A 14,619-nucleotide genomic window follows, 5' to 3' on the forward strand; every position below is an offset into this window, starting at 1 on the left:
ACAAAGGTATTCCGCCTCAATTGCAGAGACTCCGCACTCGTAACTTTACCACACCGAAGTACCTTTGTGCATCTGAGATTTTAAATTGTAGTATATATTGCCTCATATGTCACAGACAAACACCCTGCTTTTTACGTTGCAGTCACTTCTGGGAAGAAGGTTGCCCAAAAAATTATACTCCTCCCTCCGGGCGCTTCAGGGAATGAAATGAAAAACACTTGCCTCTTAACTAGTTCCAAAAATTGCACTTTCATCCACCCCTTCAGGGAATAATTTAAAATGCATTTATCGCCACAATAGCTACTTTGTTTGCTAAACTGATATCACAGCTACAAGCAAACAAGAATCTAGAGGTAATTATTGGCGTGGATGTGATGCATGATAAAACAACATAGTACCCTGGTACTATTTTGAAGGTTTCAACATCAAATCTGAATATATGACCGAGCATGTGGAGGCCTGCTCTCCTCACTTACCTATGATTGTAAGTTGCCATATGGATACAGTTTGAAGGTGTAAGTTTGTGCTAATCTTCCCTTTGTGGAATCTCTGGAGAAGGAGCTTGGTAAGGCGAGCATAAACCACAAGAAAACAGATAAAGCACTGCAGCTGAACTAAAATCAGAATCATCCACCTACCTTTTCACACAATCCAACTGATCATCTGTTGAGAGAGCCAATTTCAGACAGATGAGGTTCGCTTTTCTTGACAGTGGCAATGGTTATCTTTGACTATGGGCATAGGTGTAAATGATTTGAACTAAGAGGTCAACGTACATGATTTGGCTTTGCTTACCGTAGACTTGGGATGATAACTTGGATGCAGAATCCGGTGTCAGCCTCGATCCTCCAGACACAATAGGCATTGTTGGGATACGGAGATGGAAAATTTGGGCTGCTAAATGATCCAATTGGCTGGGACAGTATACCACCACATGAGTAGTTGTCTGCTGGGAGGAAGGAAAAAACACAGGTGGACTGTCTCATTAAATGCACACTCAGTGTAGATAGAACTACTGATTGCATATACATTTGAGAGAAATAAACACATTCACGAAGAGTAGGCCTGTTGCCGCCTACCCTACAATTCCAGTAAATTATCAGATATGATACCACTGCATTGTAGCATTGCCCACTTGACAGTTGTCTAGGGTACCTGGAAAGCTGTAGGGATGTCTGTGGAGGCTCAATCACTGCATGGCCTTGCCAAATATCCTCAGACCGTTTGGCATCAGCTATGACGGTGGGTTGGGAGAGGAATCATTGCTTGTCCTGGACGAGGTTGAAAGAGGGCAGTGAGATTGGAGCGCTGCCCACTAGACGGTGTAGTGAGCGCAGCTCTACAAGACTGATAAAGATGCCTGAGTATAATGTAACCATGTTGGTCTTGTGGGCAGCAGCTGGAATTACTGTACATCATGCAGTCTCTGCCCTGCTCACCCACAGGGGCTGTGCCCACTACAAACAGAGCTGCAGTCGCTGTTACTTCTGTCAGACGGGCGTTATGTATTTGTAGTGGATTTTTGTAAAGAGCCAATCATATTTGTGCACTTGAAAAAAACCAATTATTATGATGCATGCATTATTAATGGTTCAGACATCTAGCAACAATAATGTATCTAATTATAATGGCATTTCATACTGCAAATAACAGTTCATAAATACCTGCATCTAAAAGTAGACAAAACATTACATAAATGCAGATTGGATTTCCTCCACTGACCTCTCAAATGTATCACCACAGGATCAGGATCTCTCTGAGGTCCTGTGTGTCTTTGGTTTACATATAATACTCATCCACATAAACATTAAACATGCTGTCAGGTGACAGAGAGTACCAATGAGGTAGGCCTCAGGCCCAAGTGTGCTAGTGCATTTAGGAAATGCAGATCTATGCCAGTTGGGCTGCTAAAACTTGTCATCACTGTAAAATGTATTTCTGTCCTTCCTCACACCACATGATTTGATCATATTTTAGATAATTTTATCTGCCACATGATGCTGAATAGAAGGACAGCATATTAGAATAATTGAGGTTTGCCTAAAGCATGAACCTCATGATCTAACCAGGACATTGTAGATTAAAAAAAAATCCTTCCTTGTAGAAGTCCATTGTCACACAAAGGAAATGCTGAATAGCGAATAGCATAGGCTCTGCTAAGTTTCTTGTGAGAACCTAACTCAAGTGAAACAGTTGTACGAACGTTTAACAACATTTAGATAGCACCATGTCGACTTGTACGTTTACTGTGGGAATTGAGAGGAGAAGCAGTCGCCCATCGGTAGATTCTTCCCCATTGGTTCGAGATGATTTCCCACACCGGAACATTGATACTTATGTTTTATAGTAGCACGTGCTCCTAGCTAGAGAGGCAATGCATTTTTCCGCAATGCCACATCCCTGAGCACTTGACTGTGCTTTCCTCTCCTCTGCCCGCTTGCTGTGAGCTACTGCCGACGGTGATTGTCATTACCTGACACTTTCTTAGGTGACTGTTTCTCTTATACTGATGGTCATGGATACAGCTGTGACTATTCCCCGTTAACTTGATTTAGATGGTTGTTCCGGCAACTGTTAAAAGACGCAGCGGAGTTTGTAGAACTATTCTTTATGGGGGAGGGGGAAGGGTTAGACTTTTTATAGACTTTAACTCTATTCTCCAAACCATTACTCTTTCCTAAAGAACTGTTTATGGGTTCTGATAGGTTAGGACCCTTTAGATTAGCATAGGGACTGTCTTAGGTGAGGCCCACCCACTTAGAACCTCATTAAGTTTAATTTTGTGGAAGGCGCAATACATGGGCTTTATATTTCGAATCATGAGTTGACTGCTGCAGCACAGAATCACCACCTCACCTCATACGATCACAGACATTATCTCTTGTCCATGGCTTTAAACCCACAAATCATTGATATTAGGTTTATTACCTCAATGGAAACACACTAAGACTACTACAGAATGCATTTGGTTGCAACATTGAAGCCCAGGACAGGAAACAGTATCTGCAATGACCTAGAATCTAGGGGGTGTCAAGTCTTATTGTAAAAGACCAATAAAATGAGCAAGTATTTCCCCACCCATGGAGTGTCTCTTACCGGGGTATCTGTAATTTCAGTATTTCCACAACTTTCACAATCTCCATGGGGTCCACAAATTCTTTTACGAGCCCTATTGCATTTAAGACGCAACTTTTTTTTAAAAATAACTTTATTTATTGGTTTTAAGCAGGCAAATTGACATTCGGACAAACCCATCTTCACAAATACGTAGCCCATAAGACACAACTTGTGAGGCGAGTCTTGGTGGAAAATCACAAGAGCCAGGGGAGAGGAGGTGGAAGCCAACACCAATGCGAGGTTGTTCTTACGGCCCAAATTTTAGGAGGTTTCACTAGCCAGATCATCTATCTGATAAAATCGGGTATAGTGTCTCTACACCACGAAACTCAGGGTGCAGCGGCACTGTTCCACACATGATTGAACAGACTGGTAGCCCACCAGGGTAGACCAATCTGCTCAGCTAGTCATTGGCCCTAAATAGATCCGTTCATGCTATTCCTCTTGGTAATGTGGCTATGAGGATTCCAAATGTCCGGTGGCACACCAGGCATTCTTTTTTATCAATTGTGTGTATTTTTTTATTACCTTAGTTAGGAGTCTAAACCTACTTCAGGCCCTAATTTGTGTAGGCCGTACAAATGGTTGGCTTGCATTGGCAGCGATGGTTGTCATCCATGTCTGTCTGAAGTAAACTGCCTCTGCAGCCCAAATGATGACACAAGACATTATTTTTAATGTCACGGCTGGGTTGACAGGTGGATTTGTGTGCTAAAACAACTACTTTATATACACTGGTAACGTTTTCAAATTTTTTAAAATAATTATTTTCAGTCGAGCGCTCGCTTGAGCAATTTTTGCCAACATTAAGGAAAGCCCTCCATTGTTTCATGTTAAACCTACAGTTGACAGTGTTGAGAACTTATTTTACCGCAGCGTGACACTGCAAGCCCGAAAAAACTTGTAATATTGATATTGCCTTACATTTAGTCAGCATACAGCATTAGAATAGGTGTTTTTTGTTCAAAAGTCAGTTGTACAACTTAACAGTTCCATCTTGTGTTATGTATCTTAAATGATTATTGCTCTACCTAAAAATAATAATAATAATAATCTAGCAGAGAAACTAGGCTCCGAGGAACAGTTTTAGAGACTTACAGATTTTCTTTGTTCATTCCTAGTAGCAACCACTTTCTTCCTAAGTAGAGGCAACTGCGGTATTCGGATTAGTGCCGCTGGAGAAACAATAGAGGATTCACTTTTGTTACTCAGCCATGTCGGCGCTAGAACTGAGAGGAATTAGACGTTATCTGACAAATACCCCCGATTTCTGCCAAATCTCCCTCATTATTTACCAAGGTATCGGCATTTCTGGTGGATACATAACCTTCCTGAATATTCGACCTGGCGGCAGACTGGTCCGAAAACTTTCCCCTGCAATATCTATCCAGTGTCACCAGGCAACTCTATGTGGTTGCAGCTGCAAGTCTGCCTGCCGGATGTGACGACATTGGAGTATATTAGGCAGCAAATGGTGTGCTGGCATCCGTTCCTTGAACTTTAGCCACACCCCATGGAGGCATCCAGAGAAGAACAGAGAGAGCATCAATTAGAATAACAAATACAGCACATTAACTGTTTTCATACCTATGGGGCTTCTAATTCAAGTAACTAACTCAGCGCAGGAGTGAGGATGGTGAGAAATATACATGAACAATATGTATACAGCAGAATTAACATTACCAAAAGTAAGTACCTTTTTCTGATGGATACATCTTCATGCAGCTTTCTTACCTTATTAATGAATTCTAAATCAATACCTCCCTGCAAGGCAGGATTGAGTAGTGCAAGGAAGCCATGAAAAATATCCTTCACTGTATGCTTTGACTGTGAGGGAAAATTGTTTTTCACAATTCTGTGAAGATAACCTCTTGTCCAACCAGGAGATGTAAGCCATAAAATATCATCTGTTGAAGGGCTTGAAGCAGCCACACCACTTGTGGACTGGCCACAAAGCAGGACTTGAAACAAAACGAGAAATTGTGTGTTTGGTCACTGTCTTGCCCTTTTTATCTACAGTCAAGACCACAATGAGCTGGCCAACTGTTATGTCCTTTCAAAAGCGAGGGATAGAATAGGGCCCAGTATGTCTGGAATCAGTCTATGCAGCCACTGCTCTTGTTTGGTAGGATGAGAAAGAGGAAAGAAGGATGGAAGTATAATGGACTGGCCCGCATGAAAGGCAGATACCACCTTGGGTAGGAGGGATGACTACGTATGAAGAGCCAGCTTCTGTGCATAATAATCTATGAAAGGTGGATGAAATCTAAAAGCCTGACGTTCTCTAACCCTACAGCTAGAGTTATTGCTACCAATAGTATAGTATTCAGAATAAGTTGAACCAGATAAATGTGCATTGGATCGATTGGGGATGCTATAATACAAATCAACTCAAGAGTCAAATCCCATTGAGCAATGCATGAATTGAGTGGGAGGAATCAAGTAGACCTTCTACAAAACATGCCACTTGAGGCCATTAACACAAGGATCCTTTGTCAGGAAAACACATGATGTAGCCAGAGGAGACTATGAGTCTTCAACTGTGACTACTGTCAGATCCTGGTTCAAAGGAGCAGAACAAAATGCAGGATGTCAGAAAGGTGGGCTTGGAAAGGATTCAGCCCTTTTGATTTGTACCACTGAACAAATCTGTTACAGAAACCTGCATATATGAATTTCAAAAGTGGTTTCCTAACAGCCATGATGATGTCTGCAGCTTCAACAAGAAGGCATAATGGCTGCTCAATCTCCACATGCACAGTAGCAGCATCAAGGAATGTTTATGAAAGATCCGACCATCCTGTTGCTAAAGCAGGTCCACTCTGTTCAGGACAGAAAGAGGAAGCGGAGTGTGGACTGCCAACAGATTAGCATACCATATTCATTGGGCCATATCTGAAATGATCAGACCAAGTTATATTTGATCCACTCTGCACCTTCTGCAGGACATTCTACAAAAGCAGAATCAGTGGAAATGCAGGCGGCTGCTTGAGACATGCTGAACCATCTCCTATGGAACCATTTAGAGGGGGGTGTAAGGCACAAATTCAAGATAAGTAATCCAGGTATGGACACATCATAATGGAGAGGTTCATCTCTGTCACTTCAACCTGTAGTTTCGATCCGGGCCGCCCTCCAATGAGAGGGCAGTGAGTGCATTTATTCGCATGCAGAGAAAACTTGCAAGGAGAGATGCTGGAAACATTTCTGTTGGACTTGGCCCTTTTTGCAGGGTCATTCCTAAACTTTTTGCCTTTCTCCTAGCCTTTTCTCTGACATTATGTTGGAGGTTTTAGGCCTCTGGGCACTTTAGCACTGCTGTATAGTGTAAAGTGCCTGCGCTCTCTGTGTTACATATGGTAAGATTGGTCTACACCTGTTTGGCCTTTTAATTTAGCTGTCAGTCCCTTGTAAAGTGGTATCTCATATACCCAGGGCTGGTCAATTAAATGCTACTGGTGGGCTTGCAGCGCTGATTGAGCCACCCACCAAAGTAGCCTTTCAAACCTATCTCAGGCCTCTGCCGTGGCAGGGCTTGTGCGCACAGTGTACTGCCGCAGTGGCGTGGCACCTAAAGTGTGTGCCATGTTTGTGACTCCCCTTTTCCCACATGTCAGTCACTCCTAAGGTAGGCCCTAGCTAGCCCTATGGGCAGGGTGCATTGTAGGTAAAAGATAGGACATGTACCTTAAGTGTGTGACATGTCCTGGTAGTGACAAACAGCCATTTTGGTTTCTCACTACTGTGAGACTGCCCTCTCATAGAAAGACATTGGGGATTCCCTGATAAGTGTTTCATTGGTAATTCCTGATATGAGAGGAGCAGCGTGGTCAAGTTTAGCAATTTCGAATTGTCATATTAAATGCTGCGCAATGGTGTGCGCAGATCTATTATAACTATTTTAGAAATGCCACTTTTAGAAGTTGGCATTTCTGTGTGCTATATGTCTGCCTGCCTGATGTGAATTGCATGTCTGGCTTTTGAGTGACAGGGGCTGGGAGGTGTGTGTGGCTCCAGGAGGGGTAGGGTGAGTCAGCACTAGGCTGAATGGGACATCTGCATTGGGGGTAGTGGGAGAAGTAATCCCCTGACCCTGAATAGGTCTGTGCCTAGCCTGTACAATGCTTGCTCAGCCCCTGCAGTGTGTCTGATCACTGAGCCCCCACCTGACAAAGGGGAAGAGGAGCCTGGTAAACAGAGTGCTCCAATTCCCCCCTGAACCAGTTTTTGCTGGTTCCCCTAAGCCCTGGACTGCAGACAAAGGAGAATAGTAGTATAAATATAGGGGCTGTGACCCCATGAATTTTGTGCTGTTTCTGGACTTGCTGGAGGCTTGCTGCTGCTGGAGGCACAGGAGGAGCCACCACAGGGGCTTTCCTTCCTACTGGAGAGCCCTGTGTGCTGGCCTCCCTGGGCCCAGCTATGCCCCATGGACCTCTAAGGACTTTTTGGACCTCTAGCGCCTCGTGAGCGTAATTTGCCCCAAGAAAGAGGAGAGAGTGGGCTGCGCAGTGCTGAGATGCCCGTCATTTTAGAGGGAATCCCAGTCATAGGGATTCCCCCGCGATGACTCGTGGAGCGGGTGCCCACCCCGCATGCTTCGCATACCGAGCGGGGGCCCAGCCCGCTTTATGTATATTTAAAAATAACTGGTGCCCACCCCGCATTATGGTGCCTTGGCAGCGGGTGCCCACTTTATGTTTTTTATTCCTCGAGCGGGTGCCCACCCCACATTGCGGCCGAGAAACTGAGCCGCCGGCCCGACCCAGAAGCCAGGAGGCCTTGCCTGACTCTGGGTGGGGCCCAGAACCGGAAGAGGCTGCCGAGGTCGCCAATGGTGGCACGGCTGAGTGGAAGCCTGCGGTCAGGCGGGGCTCCTGTGAGCTGAGGGAAGCCCCACGGGCAGGAGAGTTGCTGGCGCTGGTCAGCGGGGTTCTCGTACTGAAGAGAGAGCCCCGTGTTTTGCTGAGCTGTCTGGATCCTTGCGGGCTCCACCTTGAAGACCCATGTCCCAGGAGAGGGACCGGGTGAAGAGCAGAGTTTCCCCGAGCAGCACCAGAGGAGCCTGCAGAGCCCGGTGAGTGGGGGCTCTAGTTCATGCAGGGTTGGCTCCTTTTTGAGGCACATTTCCGGTGCCTGGAGCCAGACAGATTTCCTTTGGGGCAAATTTGATTTAGAGAGCCCCTGTGGGGGCCCCGAGGGCACGGTCATGCCAGGGCCCCTTTACTTTATTCACAGCTGCGCCACACCACTGCAGGCAGCTGCATCGTTTGGCAGCATTTTGGAAGACCCTGAGTGGGACACGAGAAGCACAGTGGTGCAGGCCTCTTTGTTTATTCCTCAGTTGCGCTGCCATAGCTGGCAACTGCAACGTGGGCCACATTTGTTTTACAGAGTCCCAGTGGGGTCCCACCCAGAGGGCACAGTGAGTACCTATGCCCACATTTGGTTTCACAGCTGCACAGCAATTAGTGGCAGCTGCAACGTTTAGGCCAGCGCAATAGCGCACTTGTGGACTCTGCTGCATTGGCAGCACACCCTGACATTATGGACATAGGGCATTTGAGCCCTCTGAGAAGGCCAGTTGGCCAGAGGGTCAGTAGGTTGGTAGGGCGCCAAGCCCTAATGTGATTTATGTTCCAATATGCTAATGTGATGTATGTGGTGCCCAGGAAATGTGATTTATGCACCCTGATTTATGCCTCTAGTGAGATTTATGATTATGAGGTTATTTGCATACTGTGTTTATGTTTAGGAGGTTATCCATAATCAGAGGTTATTGCCTAATGTGATTTATGCTTGTGAGGTTATTGCATACTGTGTTTAAGCTGGTGAGGATATTATGATCTACTATGTTTAGGCTTATGAGGTTGGCGCATAATGTATTTTACGGCTGATGTGATACTGATTGCATAATATGATTTATTTTGTAGAATATAATGCTGAGTACAGTGTTTTGCCAGTAATTACTGGTTGTGTTTTACATTTACTATTTGTGCTTGCCGATGTTTTTGCAGTGGCCCAATTGGCCCTGTCATTTGAAAGTAATCCCCTGTAAATATTGCCTAGTGCCAGTTGGCACAGTGTATATTGTCTGATCACTATTCTAATGTGTTTTGTTAATACAAAGGCTATTTATATATATAACCTTGTGTGGAGTTCCTTTTGTGGTGTGCCTAGTGTGTTGCTGTTGTGTGTGTGTTGAGCAAACGCTTTAAACATTGCCTCTGGGATAAGCCTGACTGCTCGTGCCAAGCTACCAAGGGGGTGAGCCGGGGTTATCTTCAGCGTGTAACTCCCTTGCCCTGACTAGAGTGGTGGTTTCTGTCTGGCTTAGGCTCAAGCCCTAGCCAACCAGAAATCCCATTTCTAACAATTTCCCATTGGTGTGAGCACTGACAAAGGCAAGATACCTCCCAACACACAACCATAACCCCTCACTACCCTGTCTGTCACCGTAATGGTTTGTAGTAATGTTGTCTGACAAAGTCTGAATGGTTCTCCCCAAGATGGTATGGAGAAACACCTTTTTTCCAAGAAGCAATGCCCAGAGCTCCAGCACATGGACTTAAGGGATCAGGACATCAGGTCACCCAAATGGCACCCCAAATTAATAGGGAGGCATTTCCCCATGGTAACCTGGCCTACAACAGACTGATGGGACAACACACCAAAAGACTGGAGAGGTCCATCCACCACCGCACATCTGGATGAAATGACTGGAAGATCTGCACTTGAGAAACAGGCTCCCTTGATTTTTCAGTTGTTGTGCTCCCAGGTACCACTGAAGGGCCCTCATCCTCCATCTGGTACGAGGTATCAACAGAATGCACAAGTCCATGAGACCAAGGAGATATAATATGTTCATAACTGGGATCTGTACCTCACTTGAAACCTTTTGAGTCCTCCCTGAGTATCTGCAGTCCTTTTAGGAGGAGGAGAAGCCTTTATTTATTTTGGGTCCAGCACCACGCCTATGAAGCTTACCGACTGCGTGAAAGTGAGGTGGGAATTTTGGGCATTTACATGAAATCCCAAGCTCTGGACGATAGTCATCTTATGCTGAAGATGCTGTATGATCACCTTTACAAGTCAGTTATCTAAAAAATGGAAATACATGGATTCTTACCATCACAGTGAAGACGTCAAAACTGCCAGCACTTTTGCTGAGACATGTGGTGCAGTCATCTAAGAGGAAGAACCATGAACTAATAGTGCTACCTTCACACTGGGAACCTCTGTTAATGTCTCTGGGTCAGCAGGAGAAACTCAACAGAAGAAACAGGAATCCTAGAGGTTAAGAGATGTCAGCCAATCCAGAACATTGAGTGTCAGTTGGAGCTGGCTCAGGGCCAGCCCCCTGATCAGGTACAGCAGAATATTTTCACGGATGAGATCATGGACATCAATCCATCTTTGGCACCAAAATTTAACGGAGTAGAATATTTCTGCTGAAGGCACCACCTCTCTGACCCTTTTGTTCAGCAGAGTAAGAACTGCCACCTCCAGAATTGAGGTATTGCTATAAAGCATGACTTGAAGGAACGAAGTTGGTTCAGAGAGAGGGACAGGAAGAGCAAGGAGTAGCCTGTAGGAGTAGCTGGATGACCCACCAAACCTTCATGGTTGTGTTCTAATTGGTGGAAATACCGGACACCCTCCCCCGACTAACTGAACATGTTGGTGCACAGGCAGTGAGTTTGAGAACTGGATCAGCTACTGTTACTGGTGATGCATCCCTTTGATCTACCCCTATCCCGAACGGAGTACTGGTTGAGAAGGTTGTCTCTGCCAGTACTGCATTGAACTGTAATAGCATTTAAATCGCCTCATCTGCTGGGGAGCCTGGGGATATCAAGTGAGCTATAACTCTGCTAATCTTAAAGTATGTGCCACAAAGTGTAAGCCCATGGCTGTTTCCTGGACATCTCCAGAGAAACAAGTGAAACACAACCAAACTTGGGAGCACAGGATGACAAGTGGGTCCATGGATAAAGTCACGGTGTCGAGAGAGTCCAAGTCGCACTTTAAAATCCATTCTCTAGTCATCCAAACCTTCATTGGCCAGATAAAAAAGGGCTTTTCATGTGGTTCCATAAGGTGCTGACTACATTTTCCAGATCTCATACTGCATGGACAAAATGGCATAATATGCAACAAATGTTGATCACCATTCAGAGAAGACTGCCGGAGGCAAATGCTTAACTGCTCCTACAGTCCAGTTTCTATTGATTCTTTATACAAAGGAGACCTGCATATGGGTTCAGCTTCAAGCTGACACCGACAGACTTTCCAGTGAAGTGTGTTAAGAAAAGAATTGTGAATCAACTGGAGTTATTTTATGTCTCATTTCAATTTATCTGCAGACAGCTGGATCCACAATGTGTTTCTCCCACGCAGCATGGACATGTTCGAGAAGAGCCTCACTGAAGTTGAGCAAAGACTGAGAAAGTGAAGAAGATGGTTTTAATATTTATGTAAAAATGTTTTGAATATGCCTCCACAGACGGTGGGGTCGCCTCTAAGACTACTGTTGCTTTTCGTACCTCTGTAGTGAATGAAGTGATGACTTCTGGAAGACAGCCAGAGGGGTAAAGGATGTCCCCTTCTGGTGAAGCATCCGAGCCACCTTTATATTTTCAAATACCTGGGTAAGTCATCATCAGTGTTATAGGAGGGAGGGAAGTTATCAGACTCCAAGGCAACATCTTTTGTACAGCTGTAATCATTATCAGGCTTGTCAATGACTTTGGTATCAGACTCAAATAAGTCTTTCATTCAGGCATATCTTTGGGACCTAGGAAGAGGCTTTCCCAAAGAGCCATCATTTAAGCATGTCTTCTCCTTCTCTTTAGCCACTTGTATGATTTTCTCTGATATTGAAAGTGACCAAATAAACATCTCTCATATTGGCATCTGCACTAGCACCGAATATGGCTCTAATTGAATGGGTAACAGCTCTTTGGCAGGCTTTGACCTCTTCTTGGGCACTAGGATTCATGGCGGTATGGAGTTGTGAGGTGTTGGAGCTGCTGGAGTCACCAAGACCTTTGTTTCAGGCTCATTCTTGGGAAGTGGCCCAGATTTTACAAGAGCTGCCCTGAACAAGTCCAAAATCACCTGACGGAAGGCCTCAACATGCACTGAGTTAGCGAATACAGCTGAAAACTTCTGTCTCAGCTTTTTCAATGATGGAATTTAGCCCAATGCTAAGGAAAAGTCAGACTTTGGGGAACTCAAACACTTTCTGGGAGTGGGACCAATTCCTTTAGGAAGAGGTTTTTTTCTAATTCCTTTGATGCTTTTTGTGGTAAGTCCGTTTAGGAGTTTGTTCCCTATTATGCAACTTTTCTGAAGGAAAGGGGGAATGCTTTGGTGTGTCTCTGAGCGACTTGGCCAAAAATAACTTGGACTTTGGGTGAATACCATGACTGGTCCCATGCCCAAACATCACATTGAGACAGCCTGTAGATCCAAGAAGAACATCTTCTTGCAGCCCTGCACATGATTTAAACCCTGAAATCTTAGTAGGAGACATATAACCTTGTTGTGTATTGAAATGCTGTAGACGTTTGTCAGTCAAACACCAAGAGAGCTCCAGGTAAATGTTGAGGACGTGAAGAAAACAGGAACTGATGTTTCCACAGTAGTCTGGTGCCTGATGAGATAAGGTGAGAAATCTGCAGAAATATGCATTTGTCAGAAACCATCTCAATAGGAATGCTCCTTTCAAGTTTCATCCATCAATTTTTTTATGTGGGGTGAGATCACACTCTTCTGAAGGTTACAGCTGGTCCGTTTATGGACGGCTTTATAACCCATGAAAAACACTTAAACAGTAGAGATATCCTGTCTTAGTTCTAAACAAATTCAAAATGGTGGTGGAAGGATGCATTCTTGCATTAATTTTTGGGGATTTATTAGCTGCCTTGAAGACCCTCAAATATTCATTTTTGTAACAGTAACTCTGATGTGGGCATCAAAGGACAGGCTTTCAAATTGACTGACGGTTATATCGCACAAAATAAATCTTCTTTTAATTACTTACAACCACTGCTCAAATCTTCATATACTCTGATGGCACACAATTCTACCTGGGATTGAAAGAAGATGACAATCTCTGTTCTATGGCAATCAATGTTTTTCTTCCTATTTGCTGTTAATGTTAAACAACCTTCTTGAAGTTAGCCGATTACACCTTTTGGGCCTCATTTATGAGTCCCATTGCGGCACTTTTACACCGCCGGAACGACCCTTTTTAGATGTTTCGGTGCCGCTGCATATTCACAAGGCTACGAAAAGCCACTTTATGGGGCTTTTCATAGCCTTGTAAATATGTGCCCCTTTCACACAGAACACTGCGTGAAAGGGGCATTTCATGGGTATTGCTGTGGGTGTTCTCCATGAAATCTGAAGCATTGCCAGATTTACATGAAATCGCAAATCTGGGAATGCCTCAGAATCTAACCCCACCCCGGAGTGACATCAGGGAGGCTTAGTGAGAATTTCTTTTTATTTCTCCTCCTTTTTTTCCTTTTTCTATGTGTGCTGCATTCTGCAACACACATAGAAAGAGTACATCGCCTGAATTGATTGATTTTGTGATGGAAGGTGTCTCCTACACAAAATCAATCAACCACGCAACGCAGACACCCTTACACAATGATGCAAGGGTGCCTGCGTTGGCGAATGTCAGCCCATTGATGACAGCCCATTGTGTGCTGGCGCAGGGGAAAAGGACAGGAATGTGCGATAATCTCATAGATACAGAGCATTTCTGCCCTTTTGTTTTAATGTAGGGCAGTGCAGCAAGATTCCTGTGTCGCTGGCGTACACCACAACCTTATAAATGAGGCCCTTTGTAGATAAAAACTCTGGCCTTCTAATCTGGGATCCTCAATTTAAGCATTGTCCCTGGATTCAACCCCACTGGCAGCCCACCATTTATGGACATTCCTGGTTCCAGTGGATGAGTTCCTCACCACTCACCCCCAATTAGCCCAGAGCCATTGTGCATCTATAGACTTGCAGACTAGATTTGATTTATGGATCTTCAACAGATCTGGTTGAGGAGCATCATTTGTGCTACTCCATTGCTATCATTAGACGTTTTGATAGGTGCCAAAGACTAAGAAGTAATTGTTGTTTCCAATGTCCCATGTAACTAATTATGTCTTATCTTGCTTTGTCCTTTCAAATCTGTGTTGTCCGTACCTGCAGTGACTCAAGGCTGAACTATGAGAAGAGTGTTAACTCAGCATGCCCCCAACATAGCATTCAACATCTTCAGTACAGAGGATGTGGCTACAAGCATGCAGGACAAACCAATAATGTTAACATGTCTTTCCAGTGCCGTGTTTGTTGCAGTGTCTCCATGTCCACTAAATTATCAAGTCCACTTCTCTGTGCCTTGCCTATATGGTTGAACATACCAACACTTCGTTCTCCTCCATCAGTTACATTACTTTTGCCATTGCTCTAGAACATTGCTCTGTATTTCTA

The 14,619-nt window shown here is 44.5% G+C and overlaps 1 protein-coding gene across 10 annotated transcripts in view; it reads right to left on the reverse strand.

The window, feature by feature from the left end:
• LOC146866846 (scavenger receptor cysteine-rich domain-containing protein DMBT1-like) overlaps positions 1-14,619 on the reverse strand; it is a 1,139,300-nt gene that overhangs the window by 318,183 nt on the left and 806,498 nt on the right. For 9 of the 10 annotated variants that reach the window (XM_085602006.1, XM_085601995.1, XM_085601984.1 and 6 more), the window contains one exon: positions 796-949. In XM_085602006.1, the coding sequence (XP_085458132.1) occupies positions 796-949 (154 nt within the window). The remainder of the gene's footprint in view (positions 1-795; positions 950-14,619) is intronic. The other variant, XM_085601975.1, reaches the window with a different exon arrangement.

Source organism: Triturus cristatus, chromosome 1_2 (genome assembly GCF_964204655.1).
Source record: "Triturus cristatus chromosome 1_2, aTriCri1.1, whole genome shotgun sequence".
NCBI lineage: Eukaryota > Metazoa > Chordata > Amphibia > Caudata > Salamandridae > Triturus > Triturus cristatus.